This window comes from Kwoniella pini, chromosome 1 (assembly GCF_000512605.2).
Source record: "Kwoniella pini CBS 10737 chromosome 1, complete sequence".
NCBI classification, from domain to species: Eukaryota; Fungi; Basidiomycota; class Tremellomycetes; order Tremellales; family Cryptococcaceae; genus Kwoniella; species Kwoniella pini.
The window spans coordinates 2,428,251-2,448,368 of record NC_091716.1 but is presented as its reverse complement, the minus strand read 5'-3'; the positions used below and the strand labels follow the sequence as shown (position 1 = coordinate 2,448,368).

Sequence of the window (20,118 nt, the reverse complement as noted above, 5' to 3'; positions counted from 1 at the left end):
GACATATATGATGGTTGATGAGGTGAGGAAATGGGGTATTTAGTTAGTGCATTTGAAAGTCCCTATCTTATTCTGAAGCAGCTTCTCCGCTCTTTGTGTGAGTGACTCACAAGGAATGCAATAGCTTATGCTTGTAAACAAGACCAGAATAATAAAATTCGCACAGGCTTAATCTAAAAATTGCCGTAGTCTGACTTTTGGGATTGACTAATAAGCTTCGATTCCAATAAATCAAACAAAAACACGACTTTGTCTATGCGAACAGACTCATTCTTTTCAGTGCGCTCTGAATATGAATGCGCTATAAAGGTTGATATAAAGAGGTTGAATCTATATTTGATTTTCTGCCCTGACAAAGTAAAGCCAAAGTCTTTGTTTTTGTCTCACACGAATCAAGGTAGGACAACATACACGAAGTTCCTCCTGAGAGCAGCGTGTTCAATATATTACCAAACTAGTGATAAACAAATTATATACAAATGATAGCTCACATTACTTGTCCTGTCAATTTTGTATGGTAAGTAAATCATCTATGGACAAAAAATGGAAATATGACCTAATTGAATTTTTCCAATTATAGCGGAATTTCTGATAGAAATTGTACATGTTTACCTTCATGTCCTTGTAAAGATTTTAGACCATGCGCACAATCATGTTGTTATAGAATTCCAAAAGGTTTAAGTGATAATTCATATCATGAAGCTATGGCTAGATCTCAATATTCTCAAGTAATTTCACAAGGATCGGCAAGTGGTTATGGAAATCAAGGTATGAATTGTCCTCCTTCTCATGGTGTATATATGAGTACGGGTGGAATGGGTAGAGATGATTTCAAAAAAGGATGTTGTATTGTAATGTAGACGTTTTGTACATATAATCCTAAAAATGATTCGGATTTTCATGTGACTCTCACATGGAATTGTAGTTTGTTTACTTGTTGGATCTTTGTCAGATTACATGCCTGGTTTGTCGGCACTATGTATAGATTGTCGTATGTATTCTCGTGATGTTCATTATCATGTCTCGTAATTGTTCATCGGCTCGTTTCAATGTCCATATTTCTATCTTTCGCTCTAGCAGCTTTCCTCACTCCCCTAGGAACGAATGTTAAACTGCTTTCCAATTGACCCAGGAGTTCGTCCATATCTACATCCACAGGCTTCGTCGCCTTCTCGTCCTTTGCAGGCGTTATTTTTGCATTGAGAGTTGGAATATCCGAGTCCGACTGTAGTGCGGACATGACGGTATTCTCCTGCTCAGACAGCCGTGATGATGGATCACGGCGTGGTCTGATCAAGCTCATTGCTAAGCCGTCCTCGTGTGCAATAGCATTGATCTGTATATGCGCGAATCGAAAATATATCATGTCAGTGCAGGCTCAATTCAAGAATGTGGATTACCATTCGACTCACACCATGATTCGTTATACTGAAGAAGTAGTCAGGCGGGTATTCTAACACAAGTGATATCAGCTTACAGTGCGCCATTAGACAGCGAGCGGCGAAGAAGCTGATTACTCACTGTGTTTGTCTATCATATGTCTACGCCTCTTCTTGGGATTAAGGAAATTCCGACCACAATCTGCGGGATCAAGAAAACATTCAAACTGGAATAGGATGCTCGATGTCAGCTGACAGATTGGCTACACTGAAGCCCTGCTGTAGCTGATGACACGACTCACAGTCTTTTGGCCCTTTTCTTTTCTTTCCTTCGATATCGGATCATGTACTTCTGTATGATGCTATTCTCAGCCCTTCCATCAATTAGATAAGCTATTCTTCAAGCGTTCATTGAAGGGGAAAAGCTTACAAGATTCAATAATCTCTCATTAGGAAAGACTTTTAAGCATTCTTTCATCCTTCTTCCATCTTCTTTATCTCCACTGAAGCTTTCCGGCACACTTCTTCCATTGTCCCTTCCTTTCCCTTTATTTGGGGTAGAAGAAGGATTGAAACTTCTATCTCGAACGGGGATATGACATATCCACTTATGAAAGGTATCTTGATGTCTATCTAGTTCTATTTGAGTAGCATATGAAGTGGATGTACCGACTTGAGAGCATGTCGGGGGAAGTACACATAAGAAAGGTTTAGATGAAGAAGAAGAAGGTGAAGTTGAACGACCTCTATGATACTTTGGTGGTGGTGTATTCGATTCGTTTTTCGAGCTTGTAGATTCGGTGCTGGAGCCGAATGAAGAGGTAGAAGATGATCTAGCTCTCTTATTACGGCTCTGTATCGTGTCCATCATCATCGGGTTGTCATACTTCTTGTGATTATGCAAGAATGCATGAAATAGTCACTGATTTTGTATGTATTTGTTGCATTAAAGAGAGTGGACCACCTCCATCTATGATCTGCGCCACTTTGTGATATAATTCCGTAATTCCGAGCTTCATGATAGGGTGAGTGGTGAGTGGTGAGTGGTGATGCGTCCTTGCTGTCATAACCACCAATATCGGCTCTGAGCGTATTCAATCGTTCATTCACGTTTCATCTGATACTTATCTATATCTATCGATTCTACAGCTCGAGTAGTATATAATAAGGTGAGCCAGTCTACAATTTTCGAATGCAGGCCGTTCCGACTCATTGGCATTTCGAAGAAATTCTCGATCTAGCTAATCATGAACTCTCCGCTGATATCTTGCCCCTCCATAGCTTAATCGACTACCTTTACCACCTAATCTAGTCAAAATGTCTACAGTCGCCGAGCTTTGTCCAGTCTACGCTCCCTTCTTCGGAGCTATGGGATGTACTTCCGCCATTGTCTTCACCTGTATCGGTGCTGCGTGAGTCAAATATCTCTATTCGGGGCGTAGAATCAATAGGACACGGGATGTACCTTTGTTCTTGGCGAGATCTCGGAGACCTCGATCATTAATTCTAGACTGGAAACAACGCTCAAAGTTGTATTGCTTCTTGAAATGGGAATCGCACTAGGACATCTACATCTCTTGTTTAATCCCAATCTGCATGAAACCCTCTGTTCGATCTGATTATTGCCGCTCAACATTTACTGACGCTTCCTGCACACACAGCTACGGTACCGCCAAATCCGGTGTTGGAATTTCAGCCATGGCCGTCCTCAGACCTGATCTTATGATGAAATGTGCCATTCCCGTAGTTATGGCTGGTATTATCGGTATTGTGAGTAAAGCCTATATCATCGTTTAGATCTAGAGTACCCAAAACGGCGAACACGTGGTCCGGGCGATTCCCTCCGGTTGGTATAAAGGCCAAATTGCTGACTTGGCCTATCGACTCTCAACAGTACGGTTTAGTAGTATCAGTATTGATTTCTGGTAACCGTGAGTACAGCTAGCCTGGTCCTTGGCAAGGTTTTGGGAAGAAGGATGAAGCTGATAACTCTATATATGTGTTCAGTTGCTTCTCCTATGCCATTGTACACCGGTTTCATCCAACTTGGTGCTGGTCTTTCAGTCGGTCTTGCTGGTTTAGCTGCTGGTTTCGCTATCGGTATTGTCGGTGATGCTGGTGTAAGAGGTACTGCTCAACAACCTCGATTGTTCGTCGGTATGGTATGTGTAGTCTTCGTCAATTTTGGTTCGTACGAGTAATCGCTTATTTCGCATAACTTGCAGATTCTTATCCTTATTTTCGCCGAAGTATTGGGTCTTTACGGTTTGATCGTTGCTTTGATCCTTAACACCAATTCTACCGTGGATTACACCGTGGGTCTTGTTTTCCGGCTCCGGGTGCGCAGGCAACAGTCGAATAAATGCTGACCACCTCTATTTGCAGTGTTCGATCGCTCAATAAAGCGTACAACTTCATTCTACTCATTGATCAACCCCCACTCCTTCTCTCACCTCAACGATATCCTAGCCAGTATGATATATCACACGCATCTCCTTGATCATCAAAAAGATATCGACCTTTACCAAACACCCATGTAGCCTAGATAGCTACAGTAAACAAATTTCTCCCTCCTAGATACTCTTTCATAGCTGTTGTGTCCCGAAAAAGAACAAAGATTAGTATGTGGATGCAATTGATCTATTTCATAAATTTGGGTTTACCATGTTCATCTCCATGCGAGACAGTATAATGTGCGATTGCTTGCGTTATTGTCTGGCAGCTCGCAAAGGAACGGAACGATACTATCATTTCCAAATACCTCCAATATATTCAATTGTGCATGAGCATGGTAAACCACGAAGGCCTGATAAAAGCCACTCGAGTTCAAGAATATTATGAAGTGATTACGATTGTATCCAATCAAAAAATCATTTTCAATATTTTCAATTTATGCATTTTATTCAAGGTATTTCTTTGCTTTTTACTTTTAAATCGTAAATTAAGATTCAACTTAATTCTTTTCGTAAAGATAAAAGTAAATAAATATATCACTCTTTACTCTTTACTCTCTAACCATTTTTCCTTCCCTTGTACCTTCTAAAATTTTACCAATTGAAGCCCAAACTAATTTAGGTGATTGAGCAGCATCAACTGGTGTCCAAACACCAGTTGATTTATAATAATCTACAACAGGTCCAGTTTGTTGATGATATGTTGTTAATCTTTTCTTTAAAGTTTCAACATTATCATCTGATCTTTGAATTAAAGGTTCTCCTGTTTGATCATCTGTCATTGGTTTTTTAGGTGGGTTAACTATTCATTATTTGAAATCAGCATTTTATTGCAATATAGCTTTTTTATGTAAATTATGAGGGGGGGTGAAAGAAAATTCAACTCACATTCTTTATGATAACTTCTGCCTGAAGCTGGATGAACTAATCTACCTGTAATTCTAGAAATTAAAAGTGCATCAGGAATTTTAAGTTCAATAGCATGATCAATAGCTTGTTTTGCTTCTTTTAACATTGCATCTAATTTTGAAGCTTGTGGAACAGTTCTAGGGAATCCATCAAGAATAAAACTAAAAATTATAATTAAAAAATTAGAATAGCTTTCGTTGAAAATTATTAAAAAAAATGGCTTACCCATTTTTACATTCTGCATTTTCACTTAATTCTTTTTTAATCATACCAATCATAATTTCATCACTAACTAAACCACCTTGATCCATAATTTTCTTTGCTGCTTTACCTAATTCAGTTTGTTTTGAAACTTGAGATCTTAACATATCTCCAGTAGCTAAATGACAAATACAGTATTTTCCAGAAATATTAGGTGCTTGAGTTCCTTTACCTATTTGGGGTTTTAACAATAATGAATGAAATTGAGTTAGTGTTTTTCAAAATTCAAATAGACGTCAAACCAAACTATGAAAGGAATTACACTTACCAGCTCCTGGTGGACCAATCAAAACCATTCGAGGAGCATCTTTTGGAGCACCTAAACCAACAGCTGATTTGGCGGAATCAATAGCTGAAGAAACGGTTGAGGAAGTTTTGTTTTCCAACGTATGGATTTTATCTTGGAGCTATAGTTGAGGAGTAAGAATTTATGATCAGTATTGGTGTTTTCATCATGACTCCTACGATATATGTATATATATCTCACTTGAGAAACCAAGGTTTTGAGGTATTCAACCTCTGAACCGGAACCAGCAGCTGAAGCCATAATGCTATAGAAAGCTGATAATCAGCCATAATGAGGTCACTGTTCGGTACTACACACTTACAAGAGTGGTTGGAGGTGATCTAGAATCTAGAAAGAGAGGAGAGGGTATATAAATTATACTTTTTATACTTGTTATTCTGTTTGAAAGTAGTACCGAAGAAATCCGTCAGGATAATCCATCTAATCCATCGAATGGAAAGGCATACACCCCAATGAACATGCATGGGTTGATACCGGTTAACGTGGGTTGTTCATAGATGCCACTTTCGAATTCATACGGAATTAAAAATCCATTCATCCCCGGGAACAGTCAGTCTTCCCCCACGTGCACTCATCCATAATAAAAGGGATTAAGGGGATATAGACGCGACTGATTACGTAGTTTGTTTGTTTAGAATTAATGGTTTGAATGTTTTGATGCCATTCGCAAGCTTGGACCTCGTTTCAACAATTAAAGCGCTAAGACTATCCGCAATAATAATAATAATAATATTATAACATCATTTCTTCATCTCTTTGTTACTTTACTACTTCTTCACTACTCACATACAACTCAAAAAAGGCTCATTGAATCATACACTCTCTTTTTACAAAGATAATCCATCCAATAACGACGCTCATTAAACAGTAAGTACTACTCTCCTTTACCCCGCCTTCCGTTATGAAAGGCAGTGTTTATTATTTCCTTTCATCGCCTCTCTCATAATCCCGTCATGGTGATAAAATGTCTTGTACCTTCGCATAACAGTGGGCCTCGTTGTTCATCAAAGATCATTTGGCATTATTCCACACTTTATTGTATACTAATCTATAATTGCTTCAGAAAATAGCCAACTTACAAACTAAAATGTTCGCTCTTATCCCTGCTCTCGCTTTACTTGCCTTGTCAGCCTCGGCCCAAAACTCTTCAAGTACCGTCACCACAACTGACATCGAAGGTCTCGAAGCCAATTTCAAGCGTGAGTTGCTCATCCTCGCAACTAGCTATTTCCTTCTATCGAGATTGATAATAGCTAATGAGAATTCTTCAACTGTAGAGGCTCAACTTGTTCCTCAATTGATCAGTGATTTCGAGCCAGAGGCTTTACTCTCTGTATCATTCAGCGGTCAAGCTATTTCGATAGGTGACAAGCTCGACAAAGACGGTAAGCTTTACCTAGCATGTCTGGCGGAAACGGAAGCTTACTTTGTCATGACCACGCTTAGCTGTCGCCTCTTCACCGGACCTTACCGTCTCTCCTGCTCCTGACCAGAATCTTGATGCTGGTGCTGTGAGTTCCCGTGCTATCATAAATTGGTTAAATCGGTATGGAACTGTTTTGAGCTGATGCATGACGATCTCAGCTTTACACTGTCTTAATGGCTGATGCCAACGCTGTTGGTACCGATCAAAACACCACTGAACAAACCAGACATTGGCTCGTGAACGGCGTCTCTCTTTCTGGTGATGCTGCTCCTTATACTGTCAACTACACTGGCGCTACTACCATGTAAGCTGGCCGGTGCATGTGGAACGAGGCGAATCCAGCTTACAATGATATGATCACAGCACCGATTACGCTGGACCTGGACCATTCGAGGGTACCGGATCTCACCGGTGAGTTGAATTGTTTGTCGTATCTGTAGAAGCAGACAGGAGAAGCTGAATCCCTCCCTCTTCCAGATACGTCATCGCCGTCTACGAACAAGGTTCGGACTTTGCTGCCCCTGCTAATCTCTCTACCCCCGGTGTGGCCCTCGGAACATGGTTCCTTTCTTCTTACGTGACCGAAGCTAAGCTTGGTGACTTGCTCACTGCCAATTACTTCCAAGTTGAAAACGGTCAAGCTACTTCTACTGTGAGTATATTTTCCCTCTTTGGAGGTATTGGAATCCAGCTGCATCTGGCTCCAACTCTATATGTAGCTGTTCACAATGTAATATGATATCGGCTTGAGCTGACTTGATCACCAAATAGGCCGAAGCGACCACTTCAGTAGACTCAGCTACTCTCGCCGCCGCCGCCTCTACCACCGGAGCCTCTGCATCAGCCTCCTCAGGTGCTGCTTCCGCTACTTCAGGTAAAGCTTCTGGATCTTCCGGTGCATCCGCAACTTCCGCTGCTGCTTCTGCCTCTGGCTCAAGCGGTGCTGGTGCCGCTTCTGGTGCTGGTAAAACCGGCGTTGCCGTAGGTATGTTGGTGGGTGCTGTTGGTGTAGTCGGTGCTGTTATCGGAGCTGCTTTCTGAGCGAAATAGATAGTGCGTGGGCTAAGTTGAGGATCCGTAGCATAGTATGGCATCGTAGAAATGCATGGACAATTCATCTCTTGCAATTTACACGTCCACGCCATTCACCACTCTAATATATTATCCTGTCGTTGAGATATCATGCTGCAAATGTCATCTTGTGAAAGGTGGAGTAGCGCTGGAGCCCCCGCATCCGGACACAATCAAGTGAAAACACGCTTCGACCCCTCTGTCTCCATGAAATGATGTATCATCACTTCCTTAGATACAACGTGTAGTCTAACGTTTCAAAAGCATATAAGGACCGGAAATCATAGTGCTTGATCACTCGAGTTATTGACTTCTAGCTGTGCAGCACTCCGTTATGGTCGGCGGTTTAGCAATCGTCCCAAATTAGATCTGGGTCGATGAAACAGAAAGATTTAAGGCATCATATGGGTAATTATCGATTGGAAACCGGATATCAATATAAGCTTTGATCAGAATGTAAGTACAGAAGGGCACTACTATCATATGTGAAGTTCAAGCTGATATGTATGTCAAGGCCATTACCTGTCGAACGATCTCAAGGTAGCGTAAGTTTGATCAATATTTTCACTCATCAGTTGAATGATATTAAGCTGAATTAATGATCTTTACAATTTCCACACCTTGATTTACAATTTCAACTCATTTCAAATTCGGCCAATGCATATCATTTGTAATATTAGGTATCGGCCCTTGTAGCTCGCTTTCAAACTGCTGCCAATCGAGATGTAGAAGCTACTGCTCGAGAAAATAGAAGAGCGAGTTTACAATCTTCTTCATCACGTAGAACATCTTCGAATTTAGGTGGAAGTGGTATAGGGATTTCATCAAGTTCAAGTAATACACCTCAAATCAATACTGCCAATTTACCAAATTCGTCGGAAAAGGAAACGCAGAATGAAAATTCTAAACAGGATGAAAAGAAGGATAAATCAGTAGAAGCGAAAGAACAAGGTGTTGTTGGCAAATCGTTAGATATGGCAGAATCGGTGGAGAACAAATTTGAGAATCTGATTATTGGAGATGAAAAACGAGACGCTTCTTTGGTGAACAACGAAGGCAGTGATAGTCCTTCTAGACCACCCAAATCACCTAAACGAGTATCCAGCTCGAACGTCATGTCTACTTTGCCAATTCCAGATGCGCCCAAGGATGTTCAGATCGAACCCTCAGTAAAGAATAAATTGGGAAGTGAAAAGCAAGTTGAATCGTCGAAAAGCAATATCAATGGAAAAGAAAAGGATGTTACTACTCCTACCAAATCGACACCATCCAAAACTCAAAATTTGCCTCCAACTGCGCCAGCAATATATAAACCATCACCTATGAAACCAACAACTACTACTATGCCCGTCAATCCCAAACCACGAACAAGATTATCTTCTGGTCCATCTTCTACTCCATCTCGATCTCGTACTTCCTTAGATCATCAAACCCCCCCTACTTCACCTGCTTCCACCAAAACTCCCTCATCTACTACATCGACTAAACCTCTTGTATCTGGTCCAACATCTACACCTAAACCACTTGTTCCTACACATACAGGCCCAGCTCGACGACCAACTTCTTCTGCACAAAGTCACGGTACTCCAAGTCCACTCAAACCGCAATTGACAGGTACTCCCAATAAACCAACTGCTTCAAGTTTAGCTAAAGCTCGTATTCCTTCTGGATCTCTTAATACTCCTTCTTCAGATACAAATTCGACTAAAAGAGAATCACTCAGTCTAGGTAAAAATACAGGTGCAAAGGCAAGATCTTCTATAGGTAGAGATAGCTTAAGTCCATCTCCTGGACCAAATTCCTCTGGCCCAAAATCGACTGGAAGTAGATTATTACAAGGTACAGCTGCATCTAGAGCTAAAGCAGCAGGTGTACAACATAATAATTCGCCAGCCACATCACCTTCAACAACCAAAACATTACCTAAAACTCCTACTACTATTTCAAGCTCAAATAAATCTCAAGTATCTTCTTCTCAATCTAGAACTCAATCTTCACAAGCTCGTATCAAAACTCCCTCTTCAACTTCGACATCAAGGGTAAGATCAAAATCACAAAATCAGCCCAACGAAAACGAAACACCATCTAAAGATAATATATTGAAAACTCCTGCTGTGGGGAAATCACCAATAGGTAGAATTGGTTTAGCAGCTGCTAATTTAAAACGCCCGGAAAATCTAACAACGAAGAATGAGAATAAGACGAAAAAACAAGATGAAATTACGGATAAAAAAAGTAAAGAGGAATTGCAAGAACTTACGGATCCTTTGAAATCGCTTGATGGACGTGATAAACAAATTTCGGATATTGTAGAAAGACCTAAAACTCCTTCACCTGAAGAGAATGGTCAAGATGTAGAAAAGGTTACGTCTGAAACTAATGATGTGTCTGGACTTGAAAGAAATATAAAGAAGATGGATGTACAGACTCAAGAAGCGAATGGATATCAAGACGAAGTCGAGAAGCAGAAGGAGGAAAAGGCTATTATGGAGACTGGAGAAGAGAGTTTAGAGGAAATACCCGATATCGAATAAAGTCTACCTTCGCTGGAATGAAAACGGTAATGATACAATGCGAGGTGTCGTAGTATTCATTCATGAATTCAACAATGTCCAATATATAATGGTGATCTTTCGCAATTGATTTATTGGGTATAATCGTTATTTCATCTCGTGTCTGATTGATGTGCGTGTATATAAATGCTATTAATTGCTACAATCTGATTGAACCGATTCCATCAACAACCGCGATATCTTCAACTATATCCGTAATAATCTATCCTAAGTCGCACAATGTCCGCCATCCACTAAAAGATCTGCTCCTGTCATGAAAGAACTCGCCTCTGATAAGAGGTATAACACGGGACCTAAAAAGAGGCATTGTAAGATTAGTCTACTGAATGGAATCAAGTAAAATGCTAAAGAAAGCTCACCTCTAAATTCATCTGGAGTTGATAATCTACCAAGTAAAGAACCTTGTAACCAAATTTCATTTAATTCAGGTTTTTCATTTAATTGAGCAGCAGTTAAAGCAGTTCTAATATAACCTGGACTTAATGAATTAACTCTAATTCCTTTTTTACTCCATTCTAAAGCTAAATTTTTTGATAATTGATTTACACCTGCTTTACTTGCATTATAAGCAACACATTCAATACCTAAATTTGCAATATGTCCTGACATACTACCAGTCATAACAATACTTGCTTGTTTTTTTAAATCATTATCAACATTTAAATTTGGATTTTTTTTAAAAAAATTTTTAGCAAATGATTGTGTACATAAAAAAGTTCCAGTTAAATCAACATCAATTACTTTACGAAATTTTTCAATTGAAAATTCTAATGCAGGCATCATAATTTGAATTCCAGCAGAAGTAAATAATCCTTTAATTGGTTTTTTTTCATCATTTATTTCGAATAAATGTTTGAAAACTTTTTCAACTTGAATTTTATTTGTTACATCTAAATAATGATATGTAATTTCTAAATCATTTTTGTTTGCATATAATTTTGATTTTAACCATTGTTTTTGTGAAGGTTCAGGTAATAAATCCATACATCTTACATTTGCACCTGATTCTAAACATGCATGTGCAATTGTTAAACCTAATCCTCTTCCACCTCCTGTAATTAAAATTGTACGATCTTTTAATGAAAATAATTCTTGTGCTGGTAATGGTGCTAAAGGTGCTGTTGTTTCAGAATCATGGGATGTTGATGAAGAAAATACTATAGTTCGTAAGGATTCATTTTATCACTTTATAAGAAAAATTGAGAAAAGGAGAAAAAGAAACAAAAACAAAAAACTTACGAGGAGGTGGACCTTCCATTGGTTCTTCAGGTAATCCAGCTCTTTTACTTTCATCCTCTTTTACATGTTCCGCAACGGGTTCTCCGGATCTTATAGGTCTTGATTCATGTTTAGTAGGATGAGCAGCTTTAGGTTCTTCTTTCAGTCTTTGTATGCTAGTTGATAAACAACGGTACTTTTGATGTTGAATACAAAGTGAAGCCGTGCTGGGTCTCAAAGCCTTACGAGCGAATCGCATTTGAAATTGAAGGTTATTTAACATTCTTGAAACTGGCATTATCGAAATATCTTATCGTAAGTTGGTACCAACTGCCTGTATTAGTGAGCTCTTTCACGACTATTTATGTAAATTAGTTTATACTAAAAGCTTGGTCAATCAGTCATATCACAACAACACTTAAGGATTATGATGTAAATGACATCAACATCTATATATTTCGCATTTTACTGCGTTTTATTACACGTTTAACATGTGTTTTCATACTACTCCCTTTCATTTTATATTCGGTCAAATCCGTTTCATCCTTTCTTAGCTTCTTCCGAGATCATCTTTTCCCTCCTTTTAGACTCAAATCAAGGATTGAGCAATTAACAATCTTGCTCCTTTTCGAGTGAAATGACGAAAATCAATGAAACATTACACAGTATGTGAGGGGTTATGACTAAATTCCCCACACATGTTACGTCATTTTACTTTTGGTTTTCCCTGAGGGGATTCCCATATCTCGGTTCTCCTCCACTTATTTCATTCAAGAATACTTGGCTTCAGTGTGCTAGTATTGTTAACTAGATGTTCCTGCAATTCCCTCTGGAGTTTGGCCTTCAGCGAGTAGTTGATGTGCTTAGCTGTTGATGACGCATATCAAAATTACGCGGATTCTGATAAAAGGAAGCGTTAATCTGAATCAACCAAGCAAGCAAATTGCATATCGTGACCTAGAGTACGAGTTGCTCAGTCGGTTTATAATCAAATGGGAAATGTAGTTACATGACTAGTTCGAGTTATACGGCGATGAGATGCCGAAACATAGGATGCTTTGATAAGCATTTATGGGTTCGCCCTGTATTATTCAATCCGACGCCTGCAATAGGTTGACCGGTTTTTAAATCATATCTGGACATAAAGTGGAAATAACCACTTGGGCTTATTTGAATTTCCGCTTTCGCCCTTCTGATACATTCGGGTGACTTGCTGATTTTAGCAGGGCGCAATTTGTGAAAGTCCAGTAACGATCATGTACCCCTTTATAAATATTCCGTACCGAGTAACGACTTTCCTGATATCTTATATGATATAACAAAACCCTGAAACCCTCAACCTCTAAAGGCTTAGTCTCGGCACGCCGATCAATTGGTCAAATCCGATATTTCTAAATGTCATTACGAGGAGTTTTCCCGACTCATGAATGATATATCCGAGAATACTCCATAAAGGAGTTGATCGCCTTTGATGTCTATCCAAACTGATAGAGTATAGGATAGACATGCAAATCAATTGATGAAGTGAAAAGATTGAAGTTTTTAGACTACTACTAGCTTTTCTCAACTCAGAGATATCTCGTGATATTCTATTTTACGTCATGCACTAAACTTTTCATCTTTGACGAGCTAAGTTTTGGCCATTGAGTTGTTAAATCTATTCTTTGATAACCATAAATCCAATTTGACTATATAGTCAAGAAAGAGCAAGAGTCATTATGCTGATGTCATCAATCCGAACGCTAAGATCAAGTCATATAAGCCCTGAAGGAGGGATCTACAATGGTAGTAGTTCCTAGCTGCTGTCCCTGTCTCACCAAAGAAAGATGAGCCGAAATGCAGCTCAAGATAACGCAGGATCGTCCTTGTCGAAGTGCGAGGTGGTAGGGGAGGATCTGTGGGAAGAGTTCACACACACCACTCGGTACTCTCGTCCCGCCCTCTGGTTCAGAACCGGCGGTTCCTCGCCATTGTGATTTGCTATACAACGCCTGCAATATTGATATTCTTGTTGTACCGGGACTATAACATCGTCTCAGTTGGTACAATTGCAAAAAGTGATCTTTGTGTTCGGTATGGGAAAACCGATATCCGCGGAGCTTTTCGGGAATTAAGCGCTGAGAGTGTGTGAGATCGACGCTGCGTCATTGTTTATCGCCGCCGCGACCATTCAGATAGATCGATAATGGGATCGACTGCAATCCAACATCTTGATAAGTCCTTCCATAGTCATTTTATGGGAATGAGGAGGGAGTCTAGAATGCATCCAGAGGGTTCGGATCAATTTAATTAGGTACAAGGAGGATCTTCAAGTATTTTAAATGAAATTCAGGAAGTTATCAATTGATCTGGACTTTTGTAGACGGGATATTTGTCTGTGAATTTTCTTAATAAACAAAAATAAGGAGCACCACAAAAAGGGAACTCAATCCACCGAAAAATGAGACATCCCAATTTCCTTGGCTTTTCAACTGAGTTTTCAGGGCATTTCGCGATTATGTCTCACACTACTGGAGCTTCCAAAGTTTTTCATCACTGCTCAAGGACTAAACGTATCACAAGGTAACTTTACATACCAAATTATGACGCCAAGCAATGGGAATGACTCGTATAAAATGTCAAACTGAATTGGAGCAGCTGATACTGGTCAAAATTCATTTGAACGGGTTTTGAATCAGAAGGTTTCATTATTTTTGATCGTAAATTCGTTCTCGTTATCTCCCACTTATAGTCTATATGCATATTTAATGGCGTCGGCGGCGTTCAAAAAAGCCTGAAAGGGTCATTTCAAAAAAAGAATGACGACTCATGAGGAGCACTTTTATTTTTTGTTGGCAGATAGACAAGAGATAAGCAATTTACGGTAAGCAATATAAAAATGCCGTACAGAGAGGGTTTATGGCCGTGCGGTCTCGTTATTTAGGAATTTTGTTTTATCTAATAAAACAAAGGGTTCAGGAACGCGCGCTATCTTTTGTTGGAGTAGAGACTAAATGGTTCTGTTGCTGTCATTTGTCAATAACCGATCCTTCCGGAATACAGCACATATGCCTAACGCCCAAAGACCTAGAGATTGGACATCAAGATTAGAGAGAGCGCAGAACAGGTATTCAGCTATTCCCCTTGCAGTTATGCTGTTAAAAAATTGCAATTCGGTACATATGATACATAAAAAATGTCTCGTAACATTTATGCAAATTGTCAAATGATCTAAGATAAAGAAATCTTGTCTGTGGTACTTGAGCTCTCTATTTCTCGATGATCATTTCGACGTCGTCATCTTATCATAGTTTAACTTTCATCGTTGGAAGATTAGTATAACTATAAACAAGAAACAGACTTATCTATAGCTCCTTTCTACTGTGAACTTTGTTCTACTTTTGATCGACTGGAATATACCATTTACACTTCAAAATACACAAAACAACCCCTCATATAACAATCTCTCGCTCAACATCAACACACCTCGGAAGCAGACCGTAATTGGTGTCCTGCTTCAGTCCATACTACCCAAACATTCCTCGCTCTTACATCGTAACAGCAAGCAGATTCGATTGTCCTCGATCTCGACAACTCCACCAAAGCAAGAAATACCTGCTCATCTTGACGAGTGTACAAAACCGGCCATACTATCAACGCATAAGTGGGACCGACGTATCACCGCATCAACGTCACAATCAACTAATAAGTCTAAAACTGCGGCATAAATTATTCCCTGTGTGGTTCCCCGATTTGTCAATAGTGTGAGAAACTAAAAATCATCAGTGTGAAAAAGGTTCCGATCATAAAAAAATTGGGCTTTCAGTGGAGATTTTCAAGGTACGTCACCTATGATCGTGGATTATCGTGCTTGTGCGCTTTCCTCTCTTGCTTGATCCTCTTTTCGCACGTGGTGATATTTTTAAAAACATGTCTTGCTTTCACAATTCCCACCTTTTGATGCTTTGAATATATTAAATCTATCAATTGTCGGATGTTTTTGTTATTTCTGTTGATCTAGGATTGAGGAGAGCAAGTGGGATGTGGAGATGAAGGGAAGTACGTACGCTGAGCATGTGCTCACTCTTTCCCTAAATCTCGTTAGAGGAGAAACATCTTCAGGGTTGAAAGACTAGATTACGAGATTTTCATCTCGGTATGATCAAGGCTTGATAACTTTACCCGTCTTTTTCAACTTGGTGATCTTCAAGGACTCCATCTCCTGCCCATCCTCCTTATGCTATCTTTCATTTCGAGGGGGATTCGCTCTCCAAGGCATTGGAATCTTTTCTCAGTGATTTACGCTATTATCTTCGCGTAAGATATCATCGGCATCTTCCCTTCTCGAATTTCCAGACTCTTTGATCTATGGATTTGAGAGATTAATGAAAAGCCCTTTGACCCTTGTAACTGGTTTAGCCAAGGTTACATTCACCTGAAACACTATTTTTTATTTCGGTTCCATAATTGCGATTCCAGCAAAATCCCTCAAATCCCATCTTTAGAGTAATTTAATGTCAACTTCTAAAGTAAGAATGATGAAGCATGAAAGTAGGGCTAAGTGAAAGAATAAGAACGCAAAGCTGACAGATCCCTTTTCCTTGGTTCGATGAAACGCTTCTATACATGACCATTTGCTTATATTCCACCTTTTTGATCAAATCTGTCTCATTGCTTTTCTCGTTCACTAGTCTCATGATTCCAGCTTTCGATTGCGAAGCTAACGAGAGATATAGGCGACAAACAATAGGTTACCTCGCTTCCCTGGAATATATTGTATAACCGGCCCTCATTCCAGCGAATTCTCATCAGTCAAAACCAACCTTATATCTTATATATAGAAAACTACCCTATCAGCAGACCGCTCAATCTCCTTCGAAAAACGTCGAGTACTTGTCTCGCCACTAGCGGAGAATCGCTACTTAGAAACGTTGACCCAAAATCTCATCGTCATTTCACTTGCGTACTCTCGACTATAACCTTTTTTTTTCCTTCTGTCGATCCGGATTTACGAGATCTTTTTTTTTCTTATTTTGCCATTGCCTCTTCACTATTCAGTAGTATTCCACACTGTAATAAACATATCAAATAGTACAATCTTACGGGACATATATCTTCCTCGATATCAGCATTCCGACTTCAAACTTCAACATTCACATTCATCTTCATCACCCCCATTCACTGTCACCTCTTTTGAAGAACGATAACCAAAACAATAAAGCTACTTCATATATACTCAGAAACACAAGAACAAGCTCAACGGTAAATCCATAGTCACAAACTTTCATTCACATATTGTCTCTTGTTCAATCCAACTCAATCTAAGCTTTTGCAAACCCTTCCTGTCAACAGGTGAGTCACTTCTCATACTTTATGCAGGCTACGTTACATAACCTTCCAGCTTAATCTACACGCATCCCTTATCATCCCCTGCTATCACTGCCTGCTGCCATACCTTTCGACGATATGGATCCAAACCATACATATTTCTTTCTATAACATCTTCTTTTACTCCTTTCTTCTACTCCATCCTGTTCTGCCTAGACACGATGACGTGACCGAGAACCGTCCTCGGTTTCCGCATTATATCAATACTCCTTTCCGGGTTTGCCTGGTTGTCATGGTGGGACGGCCGCTCATACTGTGGGCCTTCTGGAAGGATGGATTATCATGAAAGGAGCTATCATTTCCCGATGAGACTACATTCCATCCTTCGCTTGGTCCGGGGCCGGCGCTCAGTCTTTCCCTTGAGTTGCTTTGTTGCTGGTCAATGAAAGGGGAATGTAGTCTTTCTTGCTGAAAGTTTCACTGTTTACCCCTTTCGATATATTTTTCACCCAACCAACATATCATTTGTTTGTTTGTTTGAACCTTGTTCTTATTCACTCCATCCCATATCGACCTCCTGTCTATAAATTTCTAATTGCTGACTATCCACAACTTCAATCAAAGCAGGAAGATATCGAGTGAAATACCAAACAGCTGCATCATCGGTAACGCTTGCAAAGGTCTGATACCGCAATCAGCATTATAGAGTAAGTCGAATTAATCTTAATCCCGAGCTTGTGACGAGGCTGATAACTTCAACACTACCTATAGTATTTAGCTTCGCTTTGCATATTCTGTACATAGTTGTTGATACTGTGAGTGATTATCTGTGCTTTGTTTCTGATGATGCTCTTTCTTCCTTCGTTGGTTGCTATGGAGAACTTGTGGCCGAGATCATTTCGATTGATTGATCGACGCCAAATATTTTATACTACCCAAATACAGTAGAAGGATCGTTCACTTGATGGTCTGATGGTGAATTACGGATGCTTTAATCCCTCCTTTTGATGGGATACGGATCAATTCCCTATCAGCGTTTAGTGGAAGATCTCCTGTGCCGAGTTTATTGATTTTTGTCACATTACGTCTGAGACCCCCTTTTACCTTCGGTCCGTTTGGACCTTGATCGATAATAGTAAATCCCTATGACTCTTGCATGGGTCAGTAAGATTAGTGCATTTGTTGTGTGTCTGTGCGGTACCTTTTCGACATTGTTACCATCATTTGGTAGCTTGTAACTTTGGTTTCTGGGTCAGTGCGTAATTTTAAAAAACGCATTGACACCATTCCAACTTCTTCCATCACACCCACTTGAACATAGATCATCATTACATCTTATTATTCATCCTATAACTTTCCTAGTTGAATCACCCCTTTTTCTTCAGCTGAATTTGATCTTCACCTTGCGCCTAATCTGCCTTTTGATCGTGGTTGGCCATTCTACCCTCTTCCGTCGATTCTTCCTTGTAGCTGGGGCAGACCTTTGGTTACGTCTCCCCCTCACTTGTTCGTACGACTCGATTGGGTTAATACCCTTCTTTGGCTGACTCACATCGATTGTCCACCGACGCAGCTGCACATTCCTTTCAATAACCTCAAAAAATAAACACTTTCGTCACCCAAAGCAAATTACGACATTTAGACTGCGCGTCAACTCCATTGCGTGTCCCCCGACGAAATCATATTCGCCATCAATCGCCTTTTCGTTTAGGGGCATCTTCCTATAGCTCGTCGGAAATTACATATCCCAGTCCCGAATTGGCAAAGAGAAAACAAGACGATCATCGGGATCCGATAGGAGAAAATTTTATCTTGGGGCAAAGTTTTTGATCAGATCGGAAAAAGGAAAACAGTAGTGAGTTGAAGAGATCATCCCGAACTTTTTTAAAATTCCTCTATTTGTGACCCCTCTTTGCGATTACCGACATTAATATGCGAGAGATCTATTTCGGTCTTTGCTTTCTACTGTATATTACGATTCTGTTTCGGATTCGGATTTGGGTATAATTGTCTCCTATAGCCTTGTTCATCATACAAGCCGTCTCGGCAAGAAGTCCAGACAAACTACGGAGAAAGAAAATTTTCTTCATCTGACATGACCTGATCGGCTTACCAAATATCATAGGTTAAATTCCTTCTTTTCCGGACCCCATAATCAATCAGTCGGAAAAAGCGATCAATTTGTCGATCCCCAAATCCAGACTATCATCATTTTTCCCAAAAGCATCGTTTTTGGTTTTTCCGGGTAAACGATTACCTATTTTTCTTCGCGTCAAGCTTTTGGAAAATCAACTCTGAATTAGCTGGTATCGGACCAAGTCGCTCATAAAGACGTTAATGAAAAATAGATCACCGATTTGCAGGGTGAGTAAAGTGTGGCTCGGCTTGTTTGGTCATTCTTGTTTTTTCTCCTATTCGATCGCGTCTCCTCTTTCTTTTTACTTATTTGCTCTCGCTTTCTGGTTTCGGTAAATTGTTATTCTGTATACGGTCTCTCAACCGATTTACCCTCGGGATCTGGACCTTTTTGCTTGTTTGAGTGGAGTGGCGAATTTTCCCATCGTCACTTCTATCATACTACTGTAGCTACTGGAATTTCTACTTGAACCTCCCTGAGTAATTACACCATTTTTGTCTCATTTTTCGTTATCCAAATTTGTTCCTCATACCGTAATAATATTAATCCGCTTCCTTCGCTTCCATACTCAAAATCAGCTTTTTAGGTCGACATATCAAAGGGTCGGACAGCGCTAAATCCCTTTTGAGAATAAAAACCCAAAATCTTATATTTCGTTTAACTCCGAAATACCTTACTCATAATTGCTCTCTGCCGTTGTTTTTAACGTAAATTTGTTCATAATCTCTTTCCGACATTTCATCCATTTTATCACCATTCATCATCCTGATACTATCGATCCACATCAATTTTTCATCCTTGATCCATCCTCAATCCGCCACCTCGTTCAGATCTAAGAACAGCTTTTTGCTCCCCCTTTCCATATTCAGTGCCAACAGGACTGCTTGGCTCTCATCCGCAGATCCCGGACCCAATCGCCTTTAAATTTTCCTATTTATACGAGATATTACCTCATACCTTCTCACCTCCTTGACCTTTTCCGCCAACAGACCTTGATCCTCACTTCAACTCGACTCTACCTCTTCCTGCACCATCGTATTCAATAGCAAGGCGGGGTTAGACGGACGCGGTTCATCT

General features: G+C 39.9%; 7 protein-coding genes across 7 annotated transcripts; 4 read left to right on the top strand and 3 right to left on the bottom strand.

Moving 5' to 3' along the window:
* Positions 1-479: 479 nt before the first annotated feature.
* Positions 480-860, top strand: I206_100929 (uncharacterized protein; the record flags this gene model as incomplete). The annotated part of the gene is made up of 2 exons (XM_019152177.1): positions 480-517; positions 581-860. 2 exons carry the CDS (start codon positions 480-482, stop codon positions 858-860), a joined length of 318 nt encoding a protein of 105 aa, XP_019014315.1.
* Positions 861-1,033: 173 nt separating this feature from the next.
* I206_100928 (uncharacterized protein) lies at positions 1,034-2,247 on the bottom strand (the record flags this gene model as incomplete). Its single annotated transcript, XM_019152178.1, has 5 exons — positions 1,034-1,336; positions 1,413-1,453; positions 1,522-1,606; positions 1,682-1,741; positions 1,810-2,247. The coding sequence occupies 5 exons, from the start codon at positions 2,245-2,247 to the stop codon at positions 1,034-1,036; spliced, it is 927 nt and encodes a 308-aa protein (XP_019014316.1).
* A 449-nt stretch (positions 2,248-2,696) lies between these two features.
* Positions 2,697-3,782, top strand: I206_100927 (V-type proton ATPase proteolipid subunit; the record flags this gene model as incomplete). Its single annotated transcript, XM_070202295.1, has 6 exons — positions 2,697-2,791; positions 3,041-3,149; positions 3,274-3,310; positions 3,387-3,541; positions 3,605-3,694; positions 3,765-3,782. 6 exons carry the CDS (start codon positions 2,697-2,699, stop codon positions 3,780-3,782), a joined length of 504 nt encoding a protein of 167 aa, XP_070058396.1.
* A 601-nt stretch (positions 3,783-4,383) lies between these two features.
* I206_100926 (adenylate kinase) lies at positions 4,384-5,549 on the bottom strand (the record flags this gene model as incomplete). The annotated part of the gene is made up of 5 exons (XM_019152180.1): positions 4,384-4,634; positions 4,721-4,902; positions 4,967-5,174; positions 5,271-5,409; positions 5,490-5,549. The coding sequence occupies 5 exons, from the start codon at positions 5,547-5,549 to the stop codon at positions 4,384-4,386; spliced, it is 840 nt and encodes a 279-aa protein (XP_019014318.1).
* Positions 5,550-6,396: 847 nt separating this feature from the next.
* Positions 6,397-7,776, top strand: I206_100925 (uncharacterized protein; the record flags this gene model as incomplete). The annotated part of the gene is made up of 7 exons (XM_019152181.1): positions 6,397-6,508; positions 6,587-6,694; positions 6,756-6,820; positions 6,894-7,039; positions 7,099-7,146; positions 7,213-7,387; positions 7,507-7,776. The coding sequence occupies 7 exons, from the start codon at positions 6,397-6,399 to the stop codon at positions 7,774-7,776; spliced, it is 924 nt and encodes a 307-aa protein (XP_019014319.1).
* A 536-nt stretch (positions 7,777-8,312) lies between these two features.
* On the top strand, positions 8,313-10,340 carry I206_100924 (uncharacterized protein; the record flags this gene model as incomplete). The annotated part of the gene is made up of 2 exons (XM_019152182.1): positions 8,313-8,351; positions 8,487-10,340. 2 exons carry the CDS (start codon positions 8,313-8,315, stop codon positions 10,338-10,340), a joined length of 1,893 nt encoding a protein of 630 aa, XP_019014320.1.
* A 246-nt stretch (positions 10,341-10,586) lies between these two features.
* Positions 10,587-11,895, bottom strand: I206_100923 (uncharacterized protein; the record flags this gene model as incomplete). The annotated part of the gene is made up of 3 exons (XM_019152183.2): positions 10,587-10,672; positions 10,739-11,536; positions 11,619-11,895. The coding sequence occupies 3 exons, from the start codon at positions 11,893-11,895 to the stop codon at positions 10,587-10,589; spliced, it is 1,161 nt and encodes a 386-aa protein (XP_019014321.2).
* Positions 11,896-20,118: the final 8,223 nt, after the last annotated feature.